At 39.1% G+C, this 19,915-nt stretch overlaps 1 protein-coding gene across 3 annotated transcripts in view; it reads right to left on the bottom strand.

Annotated features, from left to right (window-relative positions):
• Nucleotides 1-19,915, bottom strand: part of nutf2 (nuclear transport factor 2) — a 52,274-nt gene that overhangs the window by 19,684 nt on the left and 12,675 nt on the right. For 2 of the 3 annotated variants that reach the window (XM_080187076.1, XM_080187078.1), the window contains exons 2-4: nucleotides 8,777-8,895; nucleotides 7,435-7,506; nucleotides 2,944-3,042 (exon numbers count right to left, since the gene is read on the bottom strand). In XM_080187076.1, the coding sequence (XP_080043202.1) occupies nucleotides 2,944-3,042; nucleotides 7,435-7,506; nucleotides 8,777-8,875 (270 nt within the window). In that variant the 5' untranslated portion in view covers nucleotides 8,876-8,895. Of the gene's footprint in view, nucleotides 1-2,943; nucleotides 3,043-7,434; nucleotides 7,507-8,776; nucleotides 8,896-11,380; nucleotides 11,476-19,915 lie in introns of those variants that run through there. The other variant, XM_080187077.1, reaches the window with a different exon arrangement.

Below are 19,915 nucleotides of genomic sequence, written 5' to 3'. Positions count from 1 at the left end.
TGGTTCAATTATTTTTTGTTAGAGATGGTCATTGTCTGTACTTATATGGTGCCAAAGTTACTTGCCACATATCACCTTAAGTTTGAATGTTATCTAGGTCTTGCTGTACACGGACATGGATTCCTTCAGTACAAGGAGTCACAATAAAATGTTCTAGAATTATCAGCAAACAGAAGCTGATAAGCTCTGGTGGAACTCAGGCTATACCACAAACATGAGCATCTAATGAGGCAGAGATTGGAACCGCATTAAAATTGGTGTTTGAAAAAGTAGAAGGATACTAAGGCAAGAAAACATGATTAGAATAGAGTGCAGTCGTTAAAATACACAGGTGTTATCATTCCAAATAGCTCTTGCTCCATAAGTTCTATGATTATTTACCTACTGAGTTCAAAGTAGCCTGTGCCTGGCCAAGAGACCATGGCACAAAATCAACTTTACTTCACACAAAATTTAAAAACTAAAGCAAAATAATAACAAATTCTTTATTATGAAATGATCCAGAAAGAAACAATTCAAACAGCCTGGTTTGCTATTTTAATCAAGGAACACAAACCACTTCAGAAACAACCTACCAGCAGTTCATTCTTTGAATTCTACTTAAAAGCTTCACCGGCCAGATCAAAAACGTACCATGACAAAAACATTATATTTGGCATAGTGCACAAATTAATCATTCATGGTACATCTAAATTATTTCCAACATGTAACTTATAGCTTCCCTCAACAGTGACATAGCAATTACAAAAGTCTAATTGAGCCACAAAGTAATAATAAATGATGCTGTTTGCGTGAGTTTCCTCCGGGTGCTCCAGTTTCCTCCCACAGTCCAAAGATATGCAGGTTAGGTAGATTGGACACGCTAAATTGCCTATTAGTGTCAGAGGGATTAGTAAGGTAAATAAGTAGGGTCATAGGGATAGGGCCTGGGTGGGATTGTGGTCAGTGTAGACTTGATGGGCCAAATGGCCTCCTTCTGCCCTGTAGGGATTTTATGATATTCTATGATTCCTACAGGGCAGAAGGAGGCCATTTTATCTCCTTGGTTATTCAGAAGTTGCATCATTTGCTAATCATCACTAATAACAATGGTCTGAAAAGATGGCGGTATCCTGCATACTCTAAGTTAACACTGCAGCAGTCCATTCATGCAACTGTACCGAAATAGCCACTGCTGCCTACTTCCCAAATCCACTCTCTCACACAACCAATTGTTTCTTCCCGTCAGATCTCCTACACCAAGCAAAGTTCACTTGCTAAGACAGACTTCCTCAGTTTTGTAGTTGCAAACCGTTCGGTGCTTTGTCCTCCAGTTTTCCCAAATACAATTTTCCTTTGAATCTTCCTGGTTTTCCTTATTGCACATTTGTAGGGTATTAAGTTGGGTCATTTCTGACTCATGGCAGAGTTCTGTTCCATGAATTGACAGGGTCCTGAGGAAGTTAAATTTATTTATCCACCTCTACTTGGTTGAACTCAGTTGATTCATCTATGATTTTTGTTTTCAACTCAGTCCTTTCTGAACCTTGTCTGCAATGCTCCTGCTCCAACGTGATATGGCTATGTTTGATGCATACTGTGTGATCATTGCACAGTTCACTTTAATGCCATTGGTAAGATACACTTCTACACTCTTTTATTGCAATTTTTATTACATTTTGAAAATAAGACACTCAGCAAACAACTATTCAAAGGCCTTTATGACAATAATGCATGAATGGGACACAGAAATCTACCAGACTATGAAAGATTAGCGCATTCCACAAAATTATTACAGCACAGAAAGAGCTCATTCATCCCACTGAGTCAGCACTCCAAACGAGCAATTCATTTAGTGCCATTTGCTCATCATCTCCTTGTGATCCTGAATATTCTTCCTTTTCAAATAACAGCCCTTCTGAATACTTTGATTTAACCTGCCTCCATCGTAATCTCAGCTAATGAATTCCAGACGTTAGCCACTCACTGAGTGGAACTTTTTGTCTCATCATTTTTACTTATTTTGCCAATTATGTTAATTCTATGCCCTCTTGTTCTCAATCGTTTCACAAGTGGGAGCACTTTTTCCCCCGGACCACTCTGTTTAGACTCCTCTTCATTTTGAATACTATCTCATTGAATCCAGTAGAAATGGCTTCAGAGCACATGGCATTATCTTATTCTATTCCCAAACCTCAACTGTCTGTAATATTGAAAAATAACCTAGTGGAGTTCAAAAAAATAAATTTCATCACCATGACAGATTGTAGTTCCATCATAGCACTCACAGCTACCAGTCCTTTCATACACACAGAAAGTCCACAAATCAACTTTTTCAGTACAGCTGTATATTCAATGGTGGTGCAGAGCAAGTTAATACAGATCACCTGTCACTTTTAAACACCATTTCTTGCTTGTGCAGAAACATTTGTCACCTGAATAAGAGCTGTAACTTGAGTTTGCCATCTGCCACTAAACTTTCTGTTTGATTGAAATTTGTTGGCACACTAAATACTCCACTACAGAATATCACATTTCTGCGAGGTCACACTTCCTCAAAGTGAGAAAGGAAAAGTAGAGAGTTCCAGAATGGCAATGGCAGAGGTTTGAAGCAGGCTGTCCATCAGGGGGTTAAGAGCTCAAACCAAGAGAATTCTAAAACTTATTTCAGAAGATTATTGCAATAACTAACAATTAACAGCATGAAATTTAATTCAAAGATGAATGAAGGTTTTATTATTATGCTTTTGGACCTTATTGCTATTCATGAACTTTTCCAGAAACGTTGCTTGAATTTTCTAACATGAATCCATGCATGTGAATGCAAACTTTTTAAAAAATTGCACCATTCTCTTTGCAATATAGGAAACAGATGTACAAGACAGAATAAACATTCTCATTGAACAACAACGTGGGTTAAAGATTGAAATAAAACCCAAAGACCATTAACAGAAACACTCTTACCTGAAGTTGTCCTACTACCATACTCAGGATGCAACTATCTGGAGTGGGTTGGTGGTCTTGTGCAGTTATGCTGTGCTGTATTTTACGAAATGGAAGGCCCTATGTTTAAAAAGATAAAACCTGCTGAGAAGAACTCCAATTTAATCAGCTGAAAGATATCATGGTTCATGGCAAGCTGTGAACAAATGTCTGAAAATCCTACTTCTGCAAGCTAGGCAATATGTTTAATATGCAAAAATGTCAGAGAGCAATGTATAACTCTGTTTTGTCAAAAGTTCAATGCAATTAAAGTGTTTGGCAATTAGTTACTGTTTATAACCTTTTGGACAGTACTATTTAAACTACAGCAAAAGCATTTTATGTCCAAAATTGCTCGATACTATACAGGAATGTATTCAAGAGAAGTTTCAGAAGCGTTTTCAGCAAACGTTGTATGAGATACAACAAATACTGTATAATTATGTAAGACTAAAATTACATTCATATGAAATATTGCACTGATGTCACCATTCTAACACCAGAGAAACATTTTTAAAACTCAGACTGCTACTTTCACATTCAATTAAAAGGACTTTCCATAATAACAGGTTCAATCTTTTGTTTTGGGATACAACTACATAGCATAGAATATTTATCAAATTAACACATCCCAAAATTTCATTTTAAATGGTATTTAGAAAAAAAAATCATGAGGCATTTATACAGCTAAGTGCAAGATGATCAGATTTTGTCACTTGCTTCAGTCAATAGAAACCCTGCCCTGCTCAAAGGTTTCATCCATTGCTTCAATGAAGATGAATACGGAAGCCAGTGAGGGCATTGAGGGGTGGAACACTTCAGCACGTGGCCTTAAAAAGCTAAAAAGATAATGAAGGCTAGAAATTATGTTTCGAAAAGTTCCATTTGTTTCTTTTTTTAATATTAAATTTGGGGGATATGGGTATCATTGGCAAGGCCAGCATTTATTAGTTGCTATTAAGGAGGTGGTAGTGAGCTACCTTCTTAAATCGCTGCAAATCCTGTGGTATTGGTAAATTCACAGCTCCAATCAGGAGGGAGTTCCAGGATTTTGACCCAGTACAGTGAAGAAATGGTGATGTATTTTAAAGCCAAGATGGGGAGCAACTTGGAGGGAACTTTCAAATGGTGGTGTCTGCTGCCCTAGTGCTTCCAGATAGCAGTCGTCATGGATTTGGAAGCCGCTACCTAAAGAATCTTGCGAATTTCTGCAGTGCATTTTGTAGATGATTATCACTGCTGCCACTGTTTGTCAGGTGGTGGAGGGAGTGAATATTTGTGGAAGGGATGCCAATTAAACAGGCTGCTTTGTCCTGAATGATGTTGAGCTTCTTGAATGCTGTTGGAGTTGCATCATTCAGGCATGTGGAATGCATTCCATCACACTCCTGAATTGTTCCAAATGGACGACGGACAAGCTTTGGAGAGTCAGGAAGTGATTTACTCGCAGCAGGATTTCTAGCCTCTGATCTGCAATGCAGCCACAATATTTATAAGGCTAGTTCAATTCAGTTTCTGGTCAATGGTAATCACCAGGATGTTGAGACTGGGGGTTTCAGTGATGGTAATGCCACTGAATGTCAAGGGGTGAAGATCATTGAGATAGTCATTTCCTGGCATTTGTGTGGCACAGATATTTACTTACTGCTTGTTAGTCCAAGCCTGCGTATTGTCCAGGTCTTACTGCATTTGGACATGGAAATTAGAAGCAGGAGTAGCCCATTTAGCCCTTTGAGCCTGCTCTACCGTTCATTTTGATCATGCCTGATCATTGAATTCAATATCCTGACCCCCCATATCCCTTGATCCCGTTAGTCCCTACAGCTACAAATAATTTCTTATTGAAATCAGACCACATTTTAGCCTCAATTACATTCTGTGGTAGCGAATGCTACACGTTCACCATCCACTGAGTGAAGAAATTTCTCCTCACCTCAGTCCTAAAAGGTTTACCCCATATCCTCAAACTATGATCTCTAGTTCTGGACCTGGAGATTTATCCACGTTTAATCCCATCAATTTCCCAAAACCATTTCTCTACTAATGCAGATTTCCTTCAGCAGTCATTATCTGTGGAGTCACAAATGGTGCTGGACATTACCACTTCTGACCATTGATGAAGCAGATGGTTGGGCCTAGTCATTACCCTGAGGAGCTCCAGCAGTGATTCCTTGCAGCTGAGATGATTGACCTCCAACCACCATAACCATCTTCCTTTATGCCAGGTATGACTCCAACCAGCAGAGTTCCCACTGGACACAGTGTTGCTAGGAATACTTGATACCACACTGAGTCAAATTCTGCTTGATTTCAAGCGCTCACTTTCAACACAACTCAGCTCTTTTTTCCATGTTTGAACCAAGGCTGTAATGAGGTCAGAAGCTCAGTGACTTCATAGGACCCAAACAGACCACCTTAAGCAGTGCTCGATAAGCACCGATAATGACCCCTTCCCTCATTTGACTAATGCTCAAGATTAGACTGGTCGGGCGGTAATTAGCCAAGCTGGGTTTATCATGCATTTTGTGTACAGAACCCATCTGGGCAATTTCCACATTGCCTGGGTAATGCCAGTGTTTTAGCTGCACTTGGGGCGCAGCAAATTCTGGATCACAAGTCTCCAGTACTGTTGCCGGAATATTGTCAGCACCTATAAACTTTGAGGTATCCAGTGCCTTCAGTTGTTTCTTTATGTACAGTGAATTAAATTGACTGAAGACAAGTATCTGTGATGGTAGAGGCTTCTGGAGGGATGGATCATTCACTCGGCACATATGGCTGAATATTGTTGTGAATCCTTCAGCTTTATCTTTCGCTCTGATGCACTGTACTGCTCCATTGATGAGGGTGGAGATATTTGTAAAGCCTCAGTTAATTGTTTGATTGTCCACCACCATCTACAACTGGAAGAGGCAAGACCGCAGAGCTTAAATCTGATGTTTATGTTGTGCAAAAGCTTAACTCTGTCTATTAGTTGCTTCGTATGCTGTTTGGCGTGCAAATAGTCCTAAGCTTCATCAGGTTGACACCTCATTTTTAGTGTGGCATTTTTAGTAGTTTACACTGAGCTTAAGATGAACACTCACTGGGACATTGCCTGTAAGGTATGACGTTGACACCTCATTTTTAGTACGGCAGCTGCTGCTGCTCCTGGAATGCCCTCCTGCACTCTTCAGCGAACCAGGTTTGGTGGTAAAGTTCGAGTGAGGGTTATGCCGGGTCATGAGGTTACGGATTGTGTCGAGTACCACTCTGCTGCTGCTGATGGCCCACAGTGCCCTATGTTCAGTCTTGAGTTAAGTTTAGTTGATCTGCTCCATCTATCCCATTTAGCACGATGGCCCTTATATGATCCATATTAAATTAATAGCTTTTTACTTTTCCATCTTTTGTAGTTGAGCATTTAGTGTCAGAAGCGATGCATTACAGTCAAATAGAAGTGAGGATAATATATGCTAATGGGGGAAATCCTATAGGAATATTCCCAAGCTCTGAAGATCCCTCAATCTGATAGGCATCAGCAGAGTATGTCAGTTTCTATTCCATTTGTTTAATAGGTATTTCTTCCTGGCTGTACAGATAGGTCTTTGAACTATAATTTATCAAGTAGAACTTCTGCAGAAATCTTGTTGGCCGAGAAATACATCACACCGTACCTTACAGGCAATGTTCCAGTGAGTGTTCATCTTCAGCTTAGTGTAAACTATTTGGAGAATTGATGGTCAGAAGAGTGAATTTATCCTAATAGATAACATGGCTTGCTTTATTTTTCTACGTCTTGAGCATTATGAAATAGATTAAAATTACGAAAAAAACTAAATGATATTTTTTGTTCAATGTCTAGTTTACATAATGAAAATTAATTAATGCGACCCCTATTGCTATGTTTCACTTTGTCTATACATTGGGAAGTTAAACTGAACAGACATGATAAGAATGTCCAATTCTGCTGACTTCAAATAACTAGTGCCTGAAATTTGTAATGGCAAATTGTTTTGTGGTCCAGTTAAAAGAGAATAATTCTATATAAATTGACCTTTGTTTGTTTAGAAGTAATTGATTAATGGCACTTTAAGATGAACACTCACAGCCTGTACCTGACTTTTACTCCAGATTACCATAAACTGTCTTGCCAGGTTGTTCCAGCTTGACAGGAAGCTGAAGATTTGACTGCTGATCTTCCTCCAGCTCTTAAAATAAGTGTGTGTTGTCCTGACAGCTCTCTTATTTCATCCGCCTCTTTGCACCCCTGCACCTCATGACATCCATATAAATTCAAGCACTTCTAAAACTCAAGTTTCTTTCCGGAATGTCTCAAATTAACTTTATTGTCTCAAGTTGAAGTAAAATAGGCTTCAAGTGGAACTCATTTGAATTGCAGAAAGTAGAGACAAATGAAAGACTAAAAGTGCATACAAATATCATATCCCCAGGAATAAGCAAGGGATAATTATTTGATCACAATATACTTACAATTATTTTTTCCACAATGGCAGCTTTACCTTGGAACTGCTGTCCTTCCCAACTTAGGCATGATGCGTCAATCTAAAGCAAAAATACACACAATAAATTAAATATGTTTATGAATCTCATAAAAAGTTCTCAGAATAACAGTCACTCAGAGTAGAAAACACTCCATGGAATACTAGAAGATTCCAAAATTTAAGCAAAGGTCTGGGACGCCTGCTTTCTAAAGTCCTGCAATATCTGAAAGTCCTTTCAGATAGCTGAGACTAAAATTAGGAAATTAATCTGATTTAAGTAGCATGATGATCGAGTAACAATCAAGTTAAACCTTTTCCAGGGTGTTGCAGCTAGGGGATTTTCACAGTGACTTCATTGCAGTGTTAACGTAAACCCACTTGTGATACTAATAAATAAAGCTTTTCAGTTATTAGTCACTTGATTTTAAAATTAAATATAGTTAACAAGCTGATATAAAAATCACTTGATTAGATCAATGGCCAGGCCACAAAACAGCTAATAGCTCTATTATTATTCAACCCACAGATCAGGTGTATCAAATATATTGTTTTTCATAATCACATTGTTCTTTTAGTGAATTTGCAATTGATTCAGCATTAAAATATGTATTCACTGAAAGCCCCAGGTCTGGATCAAATGCTAATGTCACTTACAACCAGGACCTCTTATATGTAGCAAGTAGAGAAATTAACCTTTTTTTTGGAAAGAGGCATTGTGCTTAAATTGAGATTAAGTTTAGAAAATAAACACACTGCTTGTTATCCAAGAATCAACACTAAATATGCCTAGATTAAGCGCACATTAAGCCAAATATAGAATAAAACTTGCTGTATAATTTGCCAACTGTGTAATTTAACCTGAGTCTCATTAAATGCAAGGGTCCAATTGCTGTCCAGTGACAAGAAGTCTTCTTTTCCCATATAAAAGTATTCTATTTAATTCAAGTTACTTAATTCAAATTATCTGACAATCCGCACTGTGCTAATTACATTACTTACTATATAACCCAAAAGCACAAAAATGATTTATAATTATCAGGAATACATTGCTACACACTAAGATCACAAACACAGAACTAAATCATATGAACGTAGGATAGTAACAGTGTTGCAACTGAAAATGTCTGCTAAGAAACAAAGGTTGACTTGAAAATAAATTTCATCAATAAAATCCTTTAATACAGCAGTTTAAATTTTTAATTGCAACGCTACACTTACTTTCCAGGTATTTATGCAGAAATGTTACATTTGAAAATGCCTCCATTTTTTAAAAATCATGTCACAAAGAAAATGTAAGGCAAATGAGTAGGTAGGACTCAGTTCATACTTACATATAACGATCCTAGTTGGCTCCTGTCTGTATCAAAAACTTGATAATAATGTTGTACAAAGCCACTTCCAATCTGCTCCCAGAGAGGCTTGTCACCCATTCTGATCACAACCCCAGGCACTAAAAACAAATCAGAACAAAGATTCAGCATGCTATTAACTTAAAATTACTAATGTTTTTTTTTGTTACTACATTTCCTTTTTTATCCAAGAGTCCATGAAAACTATAGGCCACAGGCTTTTCAAGTGTTGCCATTTATGTAATACAACAATCTCCTGAAAAGATGGACTGGGGAATCAACCCTAACAGTCTTCCCTTCACATATGCATAATTCTAAATCTATCACTGCTACAAATAGGACAGGCAAGTTGAAATTACAAATAAACACTGTGATCTAAATGCAATTCCCAAATCTGAGAATGAAAAGATAAATCCTTTCAATGAAATGCTCAATATGCGAATTAAGATGTTTATAAATAAAAATTATGTTAAATTGAAAGACTAAAAATGCACTCAAATATCATATCCCCAGGAATAAGCAAAACCAATATGGCACATGCAATTGAGCCTAAAGGGAATATTTAAATTTACAAAGTGGGTTAGGGGGATGAACAGATAGGGACAGCTAAACGGAAAAATAGTTTTGCTTTCTACTCAAGTTGCATGATACAATGAAAACAAAGTTACTGACTAATCACAACGATTAATCTTTGTTAATTAATCTGCAACATATCCAGAGAGGAGGTGAGAAAATCCTCAGTGGTGGAAAACATTTGGAACCGCAGATCCAACAACAGCTTTTTTATTGTATTAGGATTGGATTGTTATTACATTTTATATGTTGCCTTTAATTTAGTTCAACATCCCTCTGCAATGCACAAGAGCATTATCAAACATCTGATATCAAGTCACACAGGGAAATACCAGGGCAGAAACTTGTTCCAATGCAGGATTTAAAGCAGCACCTGAAATAGAGCAGTCAGAGATACAGGGAGGAAGTTACAGTGCTTAAAGCCAAAGCAGGTGGCTTGCTGGTGACACCAAATCCCATGAACAAATAGAGAAAAGGGGGAATAAAATCATTGCTCCTAACCTGCTTTGAACAGTTTGCTGTGTTAACAACCAAACAAATGGAATACATTTGAGATAAGAGTAATGCTCTTACTCAACTTCTGTTGTGTGGCAAGTACGTGGGACGTCAGATACAATTTCAAAGGCTTCAAATCTTCTGAAAAATGTAAGGAGTTTCCAAATTTTCCAAAAGTTAAAATCAGATTTAAAGCAAACCATTTCAAACTAAAAGAAACACTGATCATTAAAGGGAGATGAAGGCCTAGACATTAACCTCACGTATTTTCATTAGTAATTTTTGTTACTTATTTTCTCCCCTTCCAATGGAAATGATCCAATTCCCACCTCCCTGTAGGTGCCCCTAATTGGCCATTACTAACAGAAAATTCAATCACATGGGGCATGGAGAGGACACAACAGCTAAGCTGGATTCCATCTCGCAATTCCAGAAGCCCCTAGGGGATGACCACAAGTAAAGCATGATGATATTTCTCTCCCCCAATTCCAGAACCACTGCTACTCCAGTGGATGTTAACTATTTCAGCAGACACAATATACAGAACCCCACAGCATAACTACTAAATTATGGAGAAAGCTGCACCGTATTTGGCCCTCTCACATCTCTGGTCATCTGCATTCAAGGTCAAAAGATAACTAGATGTTAATATTTCCCAGTTAAGACTGTCGATTTTGTGGCAAATCATGGACACTATGCTATATCAAGCTTATCTCTGTACACCCTCAAAAGCCACAGATTTGGAAAGGAAACAGAGAATGCTGGAAAGGGTGTTTTCTTTACCTACAGATGCTGCCAGATTGCTTAGTTTTTCAAGCATCCTGTTTTTGTTCCAGATTCCAGCATCCACAGTATTTTGCTTTCATGTTACTGTAGATTTGGGAGGTTTCCCCAAAGCTGGTCACATCCAGTGAAGTTGTTTCAAAGTTCACTCATGATTGTAATTGTGAAAATCCAACAATCAATTTTTGTGTAGGAAGCACCCACAAAATGCAAAATAATGATGAGATAATGTTTTGGTTTCTATTGATTGAAGGCTAAATATTGGCTTGGACACAAGGATAATTCTTCTCTGAGGGAGTGCCACTGGATCACTTATATGCACTCGAAAGGGCAGATGGTGCCTCAGTTTAACATGACATCCTTAAGATTGCATCTTCAACAAAGCAACACCCCTTGACGCTGTACTGGATTGTCAGCTTAGACAATTGTGCTCAAACCTATGAGGTATTAAATTAACCCTCAACTTCGTAGTTCAGTAGTAATAGGCTAGTTGGCCCCTGAGTTGTGGTTAACAGCAATAGGATGCTGGAAGCAGCAAATGGTAGTACATTGAAACTCACTTGGAAAAACAGATAAAATGATATTGAGAATTTTATTTTCAGATCAGAACAGTGGCATATGTGTTAAGTCAAAACACATATTTTGTCAGTCGGATCTAGATATGGACAAATGACCTGTTGGTCAATCTCAGCCATTTCATTAAAAGATGGTGCAAGAAGAGAAATACTATTTTACCTTAATTTTTTTTTCGCTGATTTACATCCACAGGGATTGTATTTCTAACATAGGCCAACACTAGGTTGTGCAGCTGTGCAGGATCTTCAATTGCATTCTCAAAGCCCCAGATTGAGAGAGAGACTGGATAGAAGAGTAGAAGAGAGGAAATGGAAAGGAGTAATAGGCAGTTTCTCAGAGTAGATGAAGAATAGTAGCAGTATGTCAAAGGATTCAGAGACCAGTTCTTTTCACTGCAATAATCACTGATTTAGATACAAGCTAGAGGGAACAGTCTCCAAATTTATAGACAATAAGAAGAGGCACAATAAGTAATTTTGGGGATGAAAGGAAGCTGCATGAGATGACAGCATGGTGGAATGGGTAAAATGCAGCAGTTAATGACAGTGGAACATTTTGATAGTAAATAGGATGGAAGATGTGGTAAAATGGTAAGATTTAGGGATTCGGGTTTGCAAAGCTTTTAATAGTAGCATCTCAAATACTGTCACTAAAGCTAGTAATGGATTTGGAATGTACTATCAGAGCCAGCGATCGAAAACAAAACCACGTCAACACTGAATAGAGAAATGGTTGAAGGAAAGAGAGGTAAAGGAATGTGGGAACATGGAAAGCATACAGGTTAAGTATTACAAGATTACATAAGCAGGGGCTGCTTGGGCCATATGGCCTTTATTGATGCAATTTCCACGCAATTCAAATAATTAAATTCTTGGTGCATCAATGCCTACGTAAAACAGATTGCAACCCTGCTGATTTGTAAAGAGTCTCCTAGAATTAAAAAAAATCCTAGCCACTATCATTTACAAACCAGGAGATAATTCTGCAGTTCACACTTGCATGCCTCTCTATGTCTTGTGCAAGAAATATTTGTGCATCAACTGAACAAAAATGCTTCCAGCTCCTGAGAGTGTTGCCCCAGCTCTGCACGCAGCTGTCTATCCTCAGCTTCTAGCCATTCCCTCTCTGCCATTTTAATAGCAGCACAGAATTTCTTAGTAGTTGTCATGCACAGCTGTGGTAACCTCATCTGAAGTGTGGTCCAGCCAGAGACTCAGCAAAGTTACGAAGACCAGTAAAACCAGTTAGCCACTGCATTTAAACATTAAATTAAACTATTAGATTAAATTAAACCAAGCTATTAGATGTACAAAAGTACAGCCTGAAAGTTTCACAAGTGGTAAGCAACTTAACTGAAGTCTGGAGGTCATCAGTCTCTATATTATGCAAGATTCAATAACTGTGGATTCTGCACTGTTCATTCTTTTTAAATAAACAGTCCAGGGTGCCCAGCAGATTTCTTATTCCTTTTATTATCCTTTTTGTCCTCTTTCAAAATTTTTGAAATAGCTTTGGACAATGTGTAACTTTCATTTGGAAATATTTTTTACATTTCACAACAATGTTATAAAAGATATGCTTGTATGGCCAAATTAACTGCATTACAAGTGTCTGCGAATATACGGCTGCCAACTCTCCCAGACTGTCTGGCACAAGACCATGAGCAAAGATACTCAAGTGCAGAAATCCAAGTCTTTACAATATAAATGTAATAATGTTTACAAGTTACATACAATGACCAAACAATCAAATATTATGTGACCAAATGTCACACAATGGAACACTTCCAGAATTGCTAAGCCTACATAGTAAATAATGGCTTTCAAAGTTTGAATGAAAAAATATTAGTGGTTACTTTTTGCAACAACTGGATCATGTGAAATTCTGTTCATCCAAATAAGGCATCATTAACTTCAAATAGAAATGGATGTTGAATGAAGAAGGTTGAATTGAAGGTAATTGAGATGGACATGCGGCTTTGGGTAACTGTCTGTGTGGTTTGCATGTTCTCCCCTGCCTCCAAAGATGTGCGGGCTGGATTGATTGGCCATGCTCAATTGTCCCTTAGTGTCAGGGAGATTAGCAGGGTAAATACATGGGGTTATGGGGATACGGCCCTGGGTGGGATTGTTGTCGGTGCAGGCTTGATGGGCTGAATGACATTGTTCTGCAACGTAGGAATTCTATGATTCTATGACAGATGCTCCAGCTCTGAAAACGGGAGATGCTTCTCGCTCCCATGCAAAATGAGCATTTAATTAGTATCAAATGAAATGAACCTGCCTCAACTTTCTTGACTGTTAGGCTATCTGTACTTCAATTGCTGCACACAACAAATTGGCTACTGGCATCTTTCAGTTATGGCCACAATCTGTTCTGTCAGATCTCATGCAGCATTATCTTTTCACTGAGTCAACTCTTCATCCCCTCATCCTGACTAACCAGAAGTTGTATAAGCTCCATATTATCAACAGTAGCATGGAGAAAATTGCTACACTGATCAAAAACACTTATTGTGACTAGGTCATGCTAACTTCAGTTTGCAAAAATCATGAGAAAAATTTAAGCGAAACAGCAAATATTAAGATCTCAAACAAATTTTTAAAATTCTTGAAAACGTGGAGACAGAAAAATTAGATGCTTCAAAAGGAGGAAAAAAAAACACCAAAGGGATAAATAATAGAGCTATTCCAAGCTGTAGACTCAAGGAAGGATGGAACATGCACATTTTTCCATTATTTGAGACCCATAAACTGCTCGGCTTTTTCATTAGCAACAACAGGATAATGCAAAATCAGAAATGGGCAAACTACATTTCAAATTGTCAGATTAGGTATAATAGTGATATTAACAGTGAAAGCTGTATTTGTTACAAACGCCAATTATTCTTTGCTTAATGCACTGTACAATGATGTAACTACTGTTACGAATTCTATAAATTTCTCCACCCATGTTTTCTGACCCTTGTCATTCCTAATATCCATCCAAACTGATTCAACTTCATGATCATCTGAGTTAAAATTCTTTTTCACTACTGTAATTATGGTCATCCTTTAGAATTAGGTCATAGAGGTTTACAGCATGGAAACAGGCCCTTCGGCCCAACTTGTCCATGCCACCTTTTTTTAAAACCCCAAAGCTAATCCCAATTGCCCACATTTGGCTCATATCCCTCTATACCCATCGTACCCATGTAACTGTCTAAATGCTTTTTAAAAGACAAAACTGTACCCACCTCTACTACTACCACTGGCAGCTTGTTCCAGATACTCACCACCCTCTATGTGAAAGAATTGCCCCTCTGGACACTTTTGTACCTCTCCCCTCTCATCTTAAACCTATGCCCTCTAGTTTTAGACTCTCCCTACCTTTGGGAAAAGATATTGCCTATCTAACTGATCTGTGCCTCTCATTATTTTATACACCTCTATAAAATCACCCTTCAGCCTCCTACACTCCAGAGGAAAAAGTCCCAGTCTATCCAGCCTCTCCTTATAACTCAACCATCAAGCCTTGGTAGCATCCTAGGAAATCTTTTCTGCACACTTTCTAGTTTAATAATGTCCTTTCCATAACAGGGTTACCAGAACTGGATACAGTATTCCAAGTGTTGCCTTACCAATGTCTTGTACAACTTCAATGAGACATCCCAGCTCCTGTATTCAGCGTTCCAACCAATGAAAGCAAGCATGCTGAATGCCTTCTTCACCACTCGGTCCACCTGTGACTCCACTTTCAAGGAGCTATGAACCTGTCCCCTAGATCTCTTTGTTCTGTAACTCTCCCTAACGCCCCACCATTAACTGAGTAAGGCCTGTCCTGGTTCAATCTACCAAAATGCATCATCTCGCATTTATCTAAATGAAACTCCATCTGCCATTTGTCAGTCCACTGGCCCAATTGATCAAGATCCCATTGCAATCCAAAGTAAGCTTCATTGTCCACTATGCCACCAATCTTGGTGTCATCTGCAAACTTATTAATCACGCCTCCTATATTCTCATCCATACTATTAATATAAATTACAAATAACAGTGCACCCAGCACCAAACCCTGAGGCACACCGTTGGTCACAAGCCTCCAATTTGAAAAATAACTCTCTAAAACCACCCTCTGGCTTTTGTCATCGAGCCAATTTTGTACCTATTTAGCTACCTCACCCTGGATCTGGTGAGATTTAACCTCATGCAACAACCTACCATGCGGTACCTCGTCAAAGGCCTCGCTAAAGTCCATGTAGACAACATCAACTGCACTGCCCTCATTGACCTTCTTGGGTACCCCTTCAAAAATTTCAATCAAATTTGTGAGACATGATTTTCTACTCACAAAGCTATGCTGACTGTTCCTAATCAGTCCTTGCATCTCTGAATGCCTTAGATCCTGTCTCTCAAAACACCTTCCAACAACTTACCCACCAGAGATGTGAGACTCACCGGACTGTAATTCCCAGGTTTTTCCCTGCAGCTCTTCTTAAACAAAGGCACAACATCTCCCACCTTCCAATCTTCAGGCACCTCACCTGTGATAATCAATGATACAAATATCTCTGCTAGGGGGACCTGAAATTTCCTCCCTCGCCTCCCACAATGTCCTGGGATACACTTCATCGGGTCCTGGGGATTTAGTTACCTTGAAGCACTTTAAGACTTCCAGCACCTCCTTCTCTTATATGTACACTCCTCAAGATATCACTATTTTTTCCCCCAAGTTCCCTAACATCCATGCTTTTCTCAACAATGAATATTGATGAGAAATATTCATTTAGGATCTCACCCATTTCTTGTGGATTCACACATAGATGACCTTGCTGATCCTTAAGAGACCCTAATCTCTCCCTCGTTACTCTTTTGGTCTTTATGTATTTGTAGAAGTTCTTTGGATTCTCCTTTGCCTTATCTGCCAAAACAATCTCGTGTCTCCCTTCTGCCCTCCTGATTTCTCTCTTAACTCTACTCCTACACCCTCTATACTCTTCAAGGGATTCACTTGGTCCCAGCTGCCATGCACATCATGTGCCTCCTTTGTCTTTTTGACCAGGGCCTCAATATCCTGAATCATTCAGGTTCCTTACTTCTACCAGACTTGTCCTTCAGTGTAAGAGGAACGTGCTTATCCTGAACCCTGGTTAACACACTTCCGAAAGCTTCCCATTTACCAGACATCCTTTCGCCTTCCCCCAGGCTCCTGAATTGCAGCTTCTTTGCTTGTGCGTTGTTTCTTTGGGACAGCGAGGGCTGAATCTTCCTAGCAGCTGTCTGGCAGATGAAACACAGAAACGGGAAACAAAAGTAGGCCATTCGGCCCTTCAAGCCTGCTCCACCATTCATTCTGATCATCAAATTCAATATCTTGATCCCCCCTTGCCCTCTTATCCCTTTATCTCTTTAGCTCCAAGAGCTATATCTAATTTCTTCTTGAAATCACACAACGTTTTGGCCTCAGCTACTTTCTGTGGTAGTGAACTCCACACATTCACCACCGTCTGGGTGAAGAAATTTCTCCTCACCTCAGTTCTAAAAGATTTACCTTTTATCCTCAAACTATGACCCCTAGTTGGAGACTCCCCCGCCACCGGAAACATTCTTTCTGAATCTACCCTGTCTAACACTGTTAAAATTTTATAAGTTTCTTTGAGATCCTCTGTCACTCGTCTAAACTCCAGTGAATATAATCCTAACCGATTTAGCCTCTGCTCCACCTCAGGAATCAGAAGGTGCGGAGAAAAACACAACTTTCCCTGGACGGGCTGGGAACTGGATTAGCCAATTTGCAGATCTGAGGCCTTATTTGAGATCTCCCCTCCCCCTGCTGCACCCCCACACCACACCCCCATAACATAATGAGGTTCCCATCATGAAAAGTCATGATGGAAACCCCATTTGCCTTCACTGATTTGATTTGATTTATCATTGTCACATGCACCAGGACACAACAAAAAATACTGTTTACCGCGCACCACACAAAGCACACCACCCACAGAGAAGGAAAGGAGAGAGCGCAGAATGCAGCGCCACAGTCACGGTGCAGAGAAAGACAAACACAATTCAAGGCAAGTCCATCCAAAGGTCCGGCGGCAGCAGGAAAGAAGCCGCCCCCCCAAGCCGATGGGCACGTGACGCCGGACTTCTACATCTTTCATCCAAAAGAAGAAGATCTTTTCTGAAATGTGGTATACCCTGGAATATTTATTTCCCAATCTAGGTTATCATGTAACTATGTCCCTGTACTGAAGATACCCTTCACAATTCAATTCACCAGGAGAGATACCAGCCTGTTTGGGAGCCCATCCCAAAGAAACAGCTCCCTCTTTCCCCAGGCCTCGTGTCAGTGCCCCATAAATCAAAACCCCTTCTTCCTACACAACTCTTTGACTCTCATGTTGAATTTCTGATCTGATCAACCCTTTGTCAATTGGTGTATGGCTCAATTTACTTCAAGGTATTAGTGAGACACATGCTTCTCAGTGCAGTCTGTCTGCCTTTGCACTCTCCTCTCCAAAGTAAGACAGTGAGCTATGTACTGCACTTAAGTGTCCTCAATCCACTCCAGCTTCGTTCTTTTGCAGACCCCAGGAAAGTCACAGGCCCCAGTTTGAGAACCACTACATGATCAAACAGAATCTGCTATCGATTCATTTCAGGACATAATGAAACCAGTGATCATATACTCAAAGGCACAGGATTTCAGGAGGAGAGTGTGAGATCAAGAGGCAGAGAGCTTTAGGTATGGAATTCCAGAGATGAGGATCTAGGTAATGTTATATATTTAAGAAATTGCATAATTGCTTTAAGAGCTGGTCACATGATTTGATGGTGATATCATTCAGGGAGTTTCACAGACTCCTGCTTTTAGTTTCAATTTTTACTCTGAAGAGGCCACAGCTCTTTCAATAAAACTATTGTTACTTCCATTATATCTGTCATGAAGCTAAATATTCAGTTCGTATGTGGCGATTTTAAAACAACAATAAATCCAGTGTTGAGAGATCAATATCAGCTTCCTTTAATCAAAGATTTTCTTGTTCTGTTATCAGTTGGACAGAAATTCAGCAAGATTGATCTTTCAGAAGCATATTTACAGGTGAAAGTAGCCACTGAATCTCAAAAATTGCTTACCATCATTACTCATAAAGGTCCTTTACATTATAAAAGATTGCTTGTTAGAATAACATCTGCACAAGCCCTATTCCAAAGGTTGATGGATCAGATTTTAAGTGTCTCTCAGGTATACAATGTTTCCTGAATGATAGTCTAATTACAAGTTCCAGTGAACAGAAACGCTTGAATATTTAGAAATAGCATTGGAACATCTTTAAGCATATGGTCTACGTATTAAGAAAAGTGCAACTTTTTCCAGATATCAGTCCAGTATCTAGGTCATATCATTGATAGTAAAGGTCTACATATAGCACCTAAAAAGATGGACACTATTTTAGAAGCACCAAATCAGAAGACTATGGTGCAACTGAGTTCCTTCCTAGGATTGGTAAATTTTTATAGCAAATTTGTTCCGAACTTTGTAAATTTTGCAATGATGTAGTTATGTATGAAATAGTTATGGGCCTGGACAACAGAATATGAGAAAGCATACAGGGGTGTGCAGTTCTGGTCACCTCACCACAGGAAGGATGTGAGTGCACTGAGTGGATAGAGGAGATTCAGCAGGATGTTGCCTGGGATGGAGCATTTGAGCTACAAGGAGAGAATGGATAAACTTAGATTATTTTCTTTACAGTAAAGAAGGATGAGGGGAGACATGATTGAGGTGCATAGATTATGAAGGGCACGGAAGCAGCTGTTTCCCCTTAGCTGCGGGCTCAATCACAAGGGGCATAGTTTTAGGGTGAGAGGCAGAAGATGCAGAGGGGCTTTGAGAAAACAAATTTTCACTCAGAAAGTGGTGAGAATCTGGAGTGCACTGCCTGGGAAGGTAATGGAGGCCAGAAACCTTAAAAAGTATTTGGATGAACACTTGAAATATCATAACATTTAGCAAGTGCTGGAAAATGGGATTAACGCAACTTTAGTGATAGTTATTGTTGGTGCAGGCTTGATGGGCTAAAGGGCTTTTTCTGCACTGTATGGTTCTATGTCAAAGATGCTTTGCCAAAGTCTTAAATATTGATTCATTTAAAGCCGAAGTTACCAATACTGCTTGCTTGCAATGCTTCAGCTTAAGGAGTAAGGACATGCGTTTCACATTTTATTCTTCAGAAGAACAATCAACATCTTTTGCTTAGCATATTCTGACTAGTGCAGAATCTAACTATGCTTAGCTAAGAATAGAAGCACTGAGTATAACTTTTGGCATACAAAGGTTTCATCATTATTTATACGGTCATCATTTCACATTATTGACTAATCATTGAACCTTAACTACTGCTTTTGAGCTGTTTCAAACAATGCAATCGTTAGTCACTAGTCAGTTGCAAAGATGGTCACTAATCTTATCTACAAACTCATACAATATAAAGTATCATCACCATCATCTCCTTTACACCCCCCGAGGTGGCCTAAAATACCAGGGCAACAATTGATGTAGAGTTTGCTGGTCTGTTTGAGGGTCACATGTTCTTAGTCATAACTGATACACACTCAAAGTGGCCAGAAGCCATTACCATGAAATCTAATACATCTGAACAAACCATTGAAAAATGTTGCAGAATTTTTGCAAGATTCAGTGAACCAGAAC

The sequence above is a fragment of the Carcharhinus amblyrhynchos genome, chromosome 4 (genome assembly GCF_965287045.1).
Source record: "Carcharhinus amblyrhynchos chromosome 4, sCarAmb.v2.hapA, whole genome shotgun sequence".
NCBI classification, from domain to species: domain Eukaryota; kingdom Metazoa; phylum Chordata; class Chondrichthyes; order Carcharhiniformes; family Carcharhinidae; genus Carcharhinus; species Carcharhinus amblyrhynchos.
Note: the sequence above shows the minus strand (reverse complement) of the source record. Positions and strands in the feature narration are given on the sequence as shown.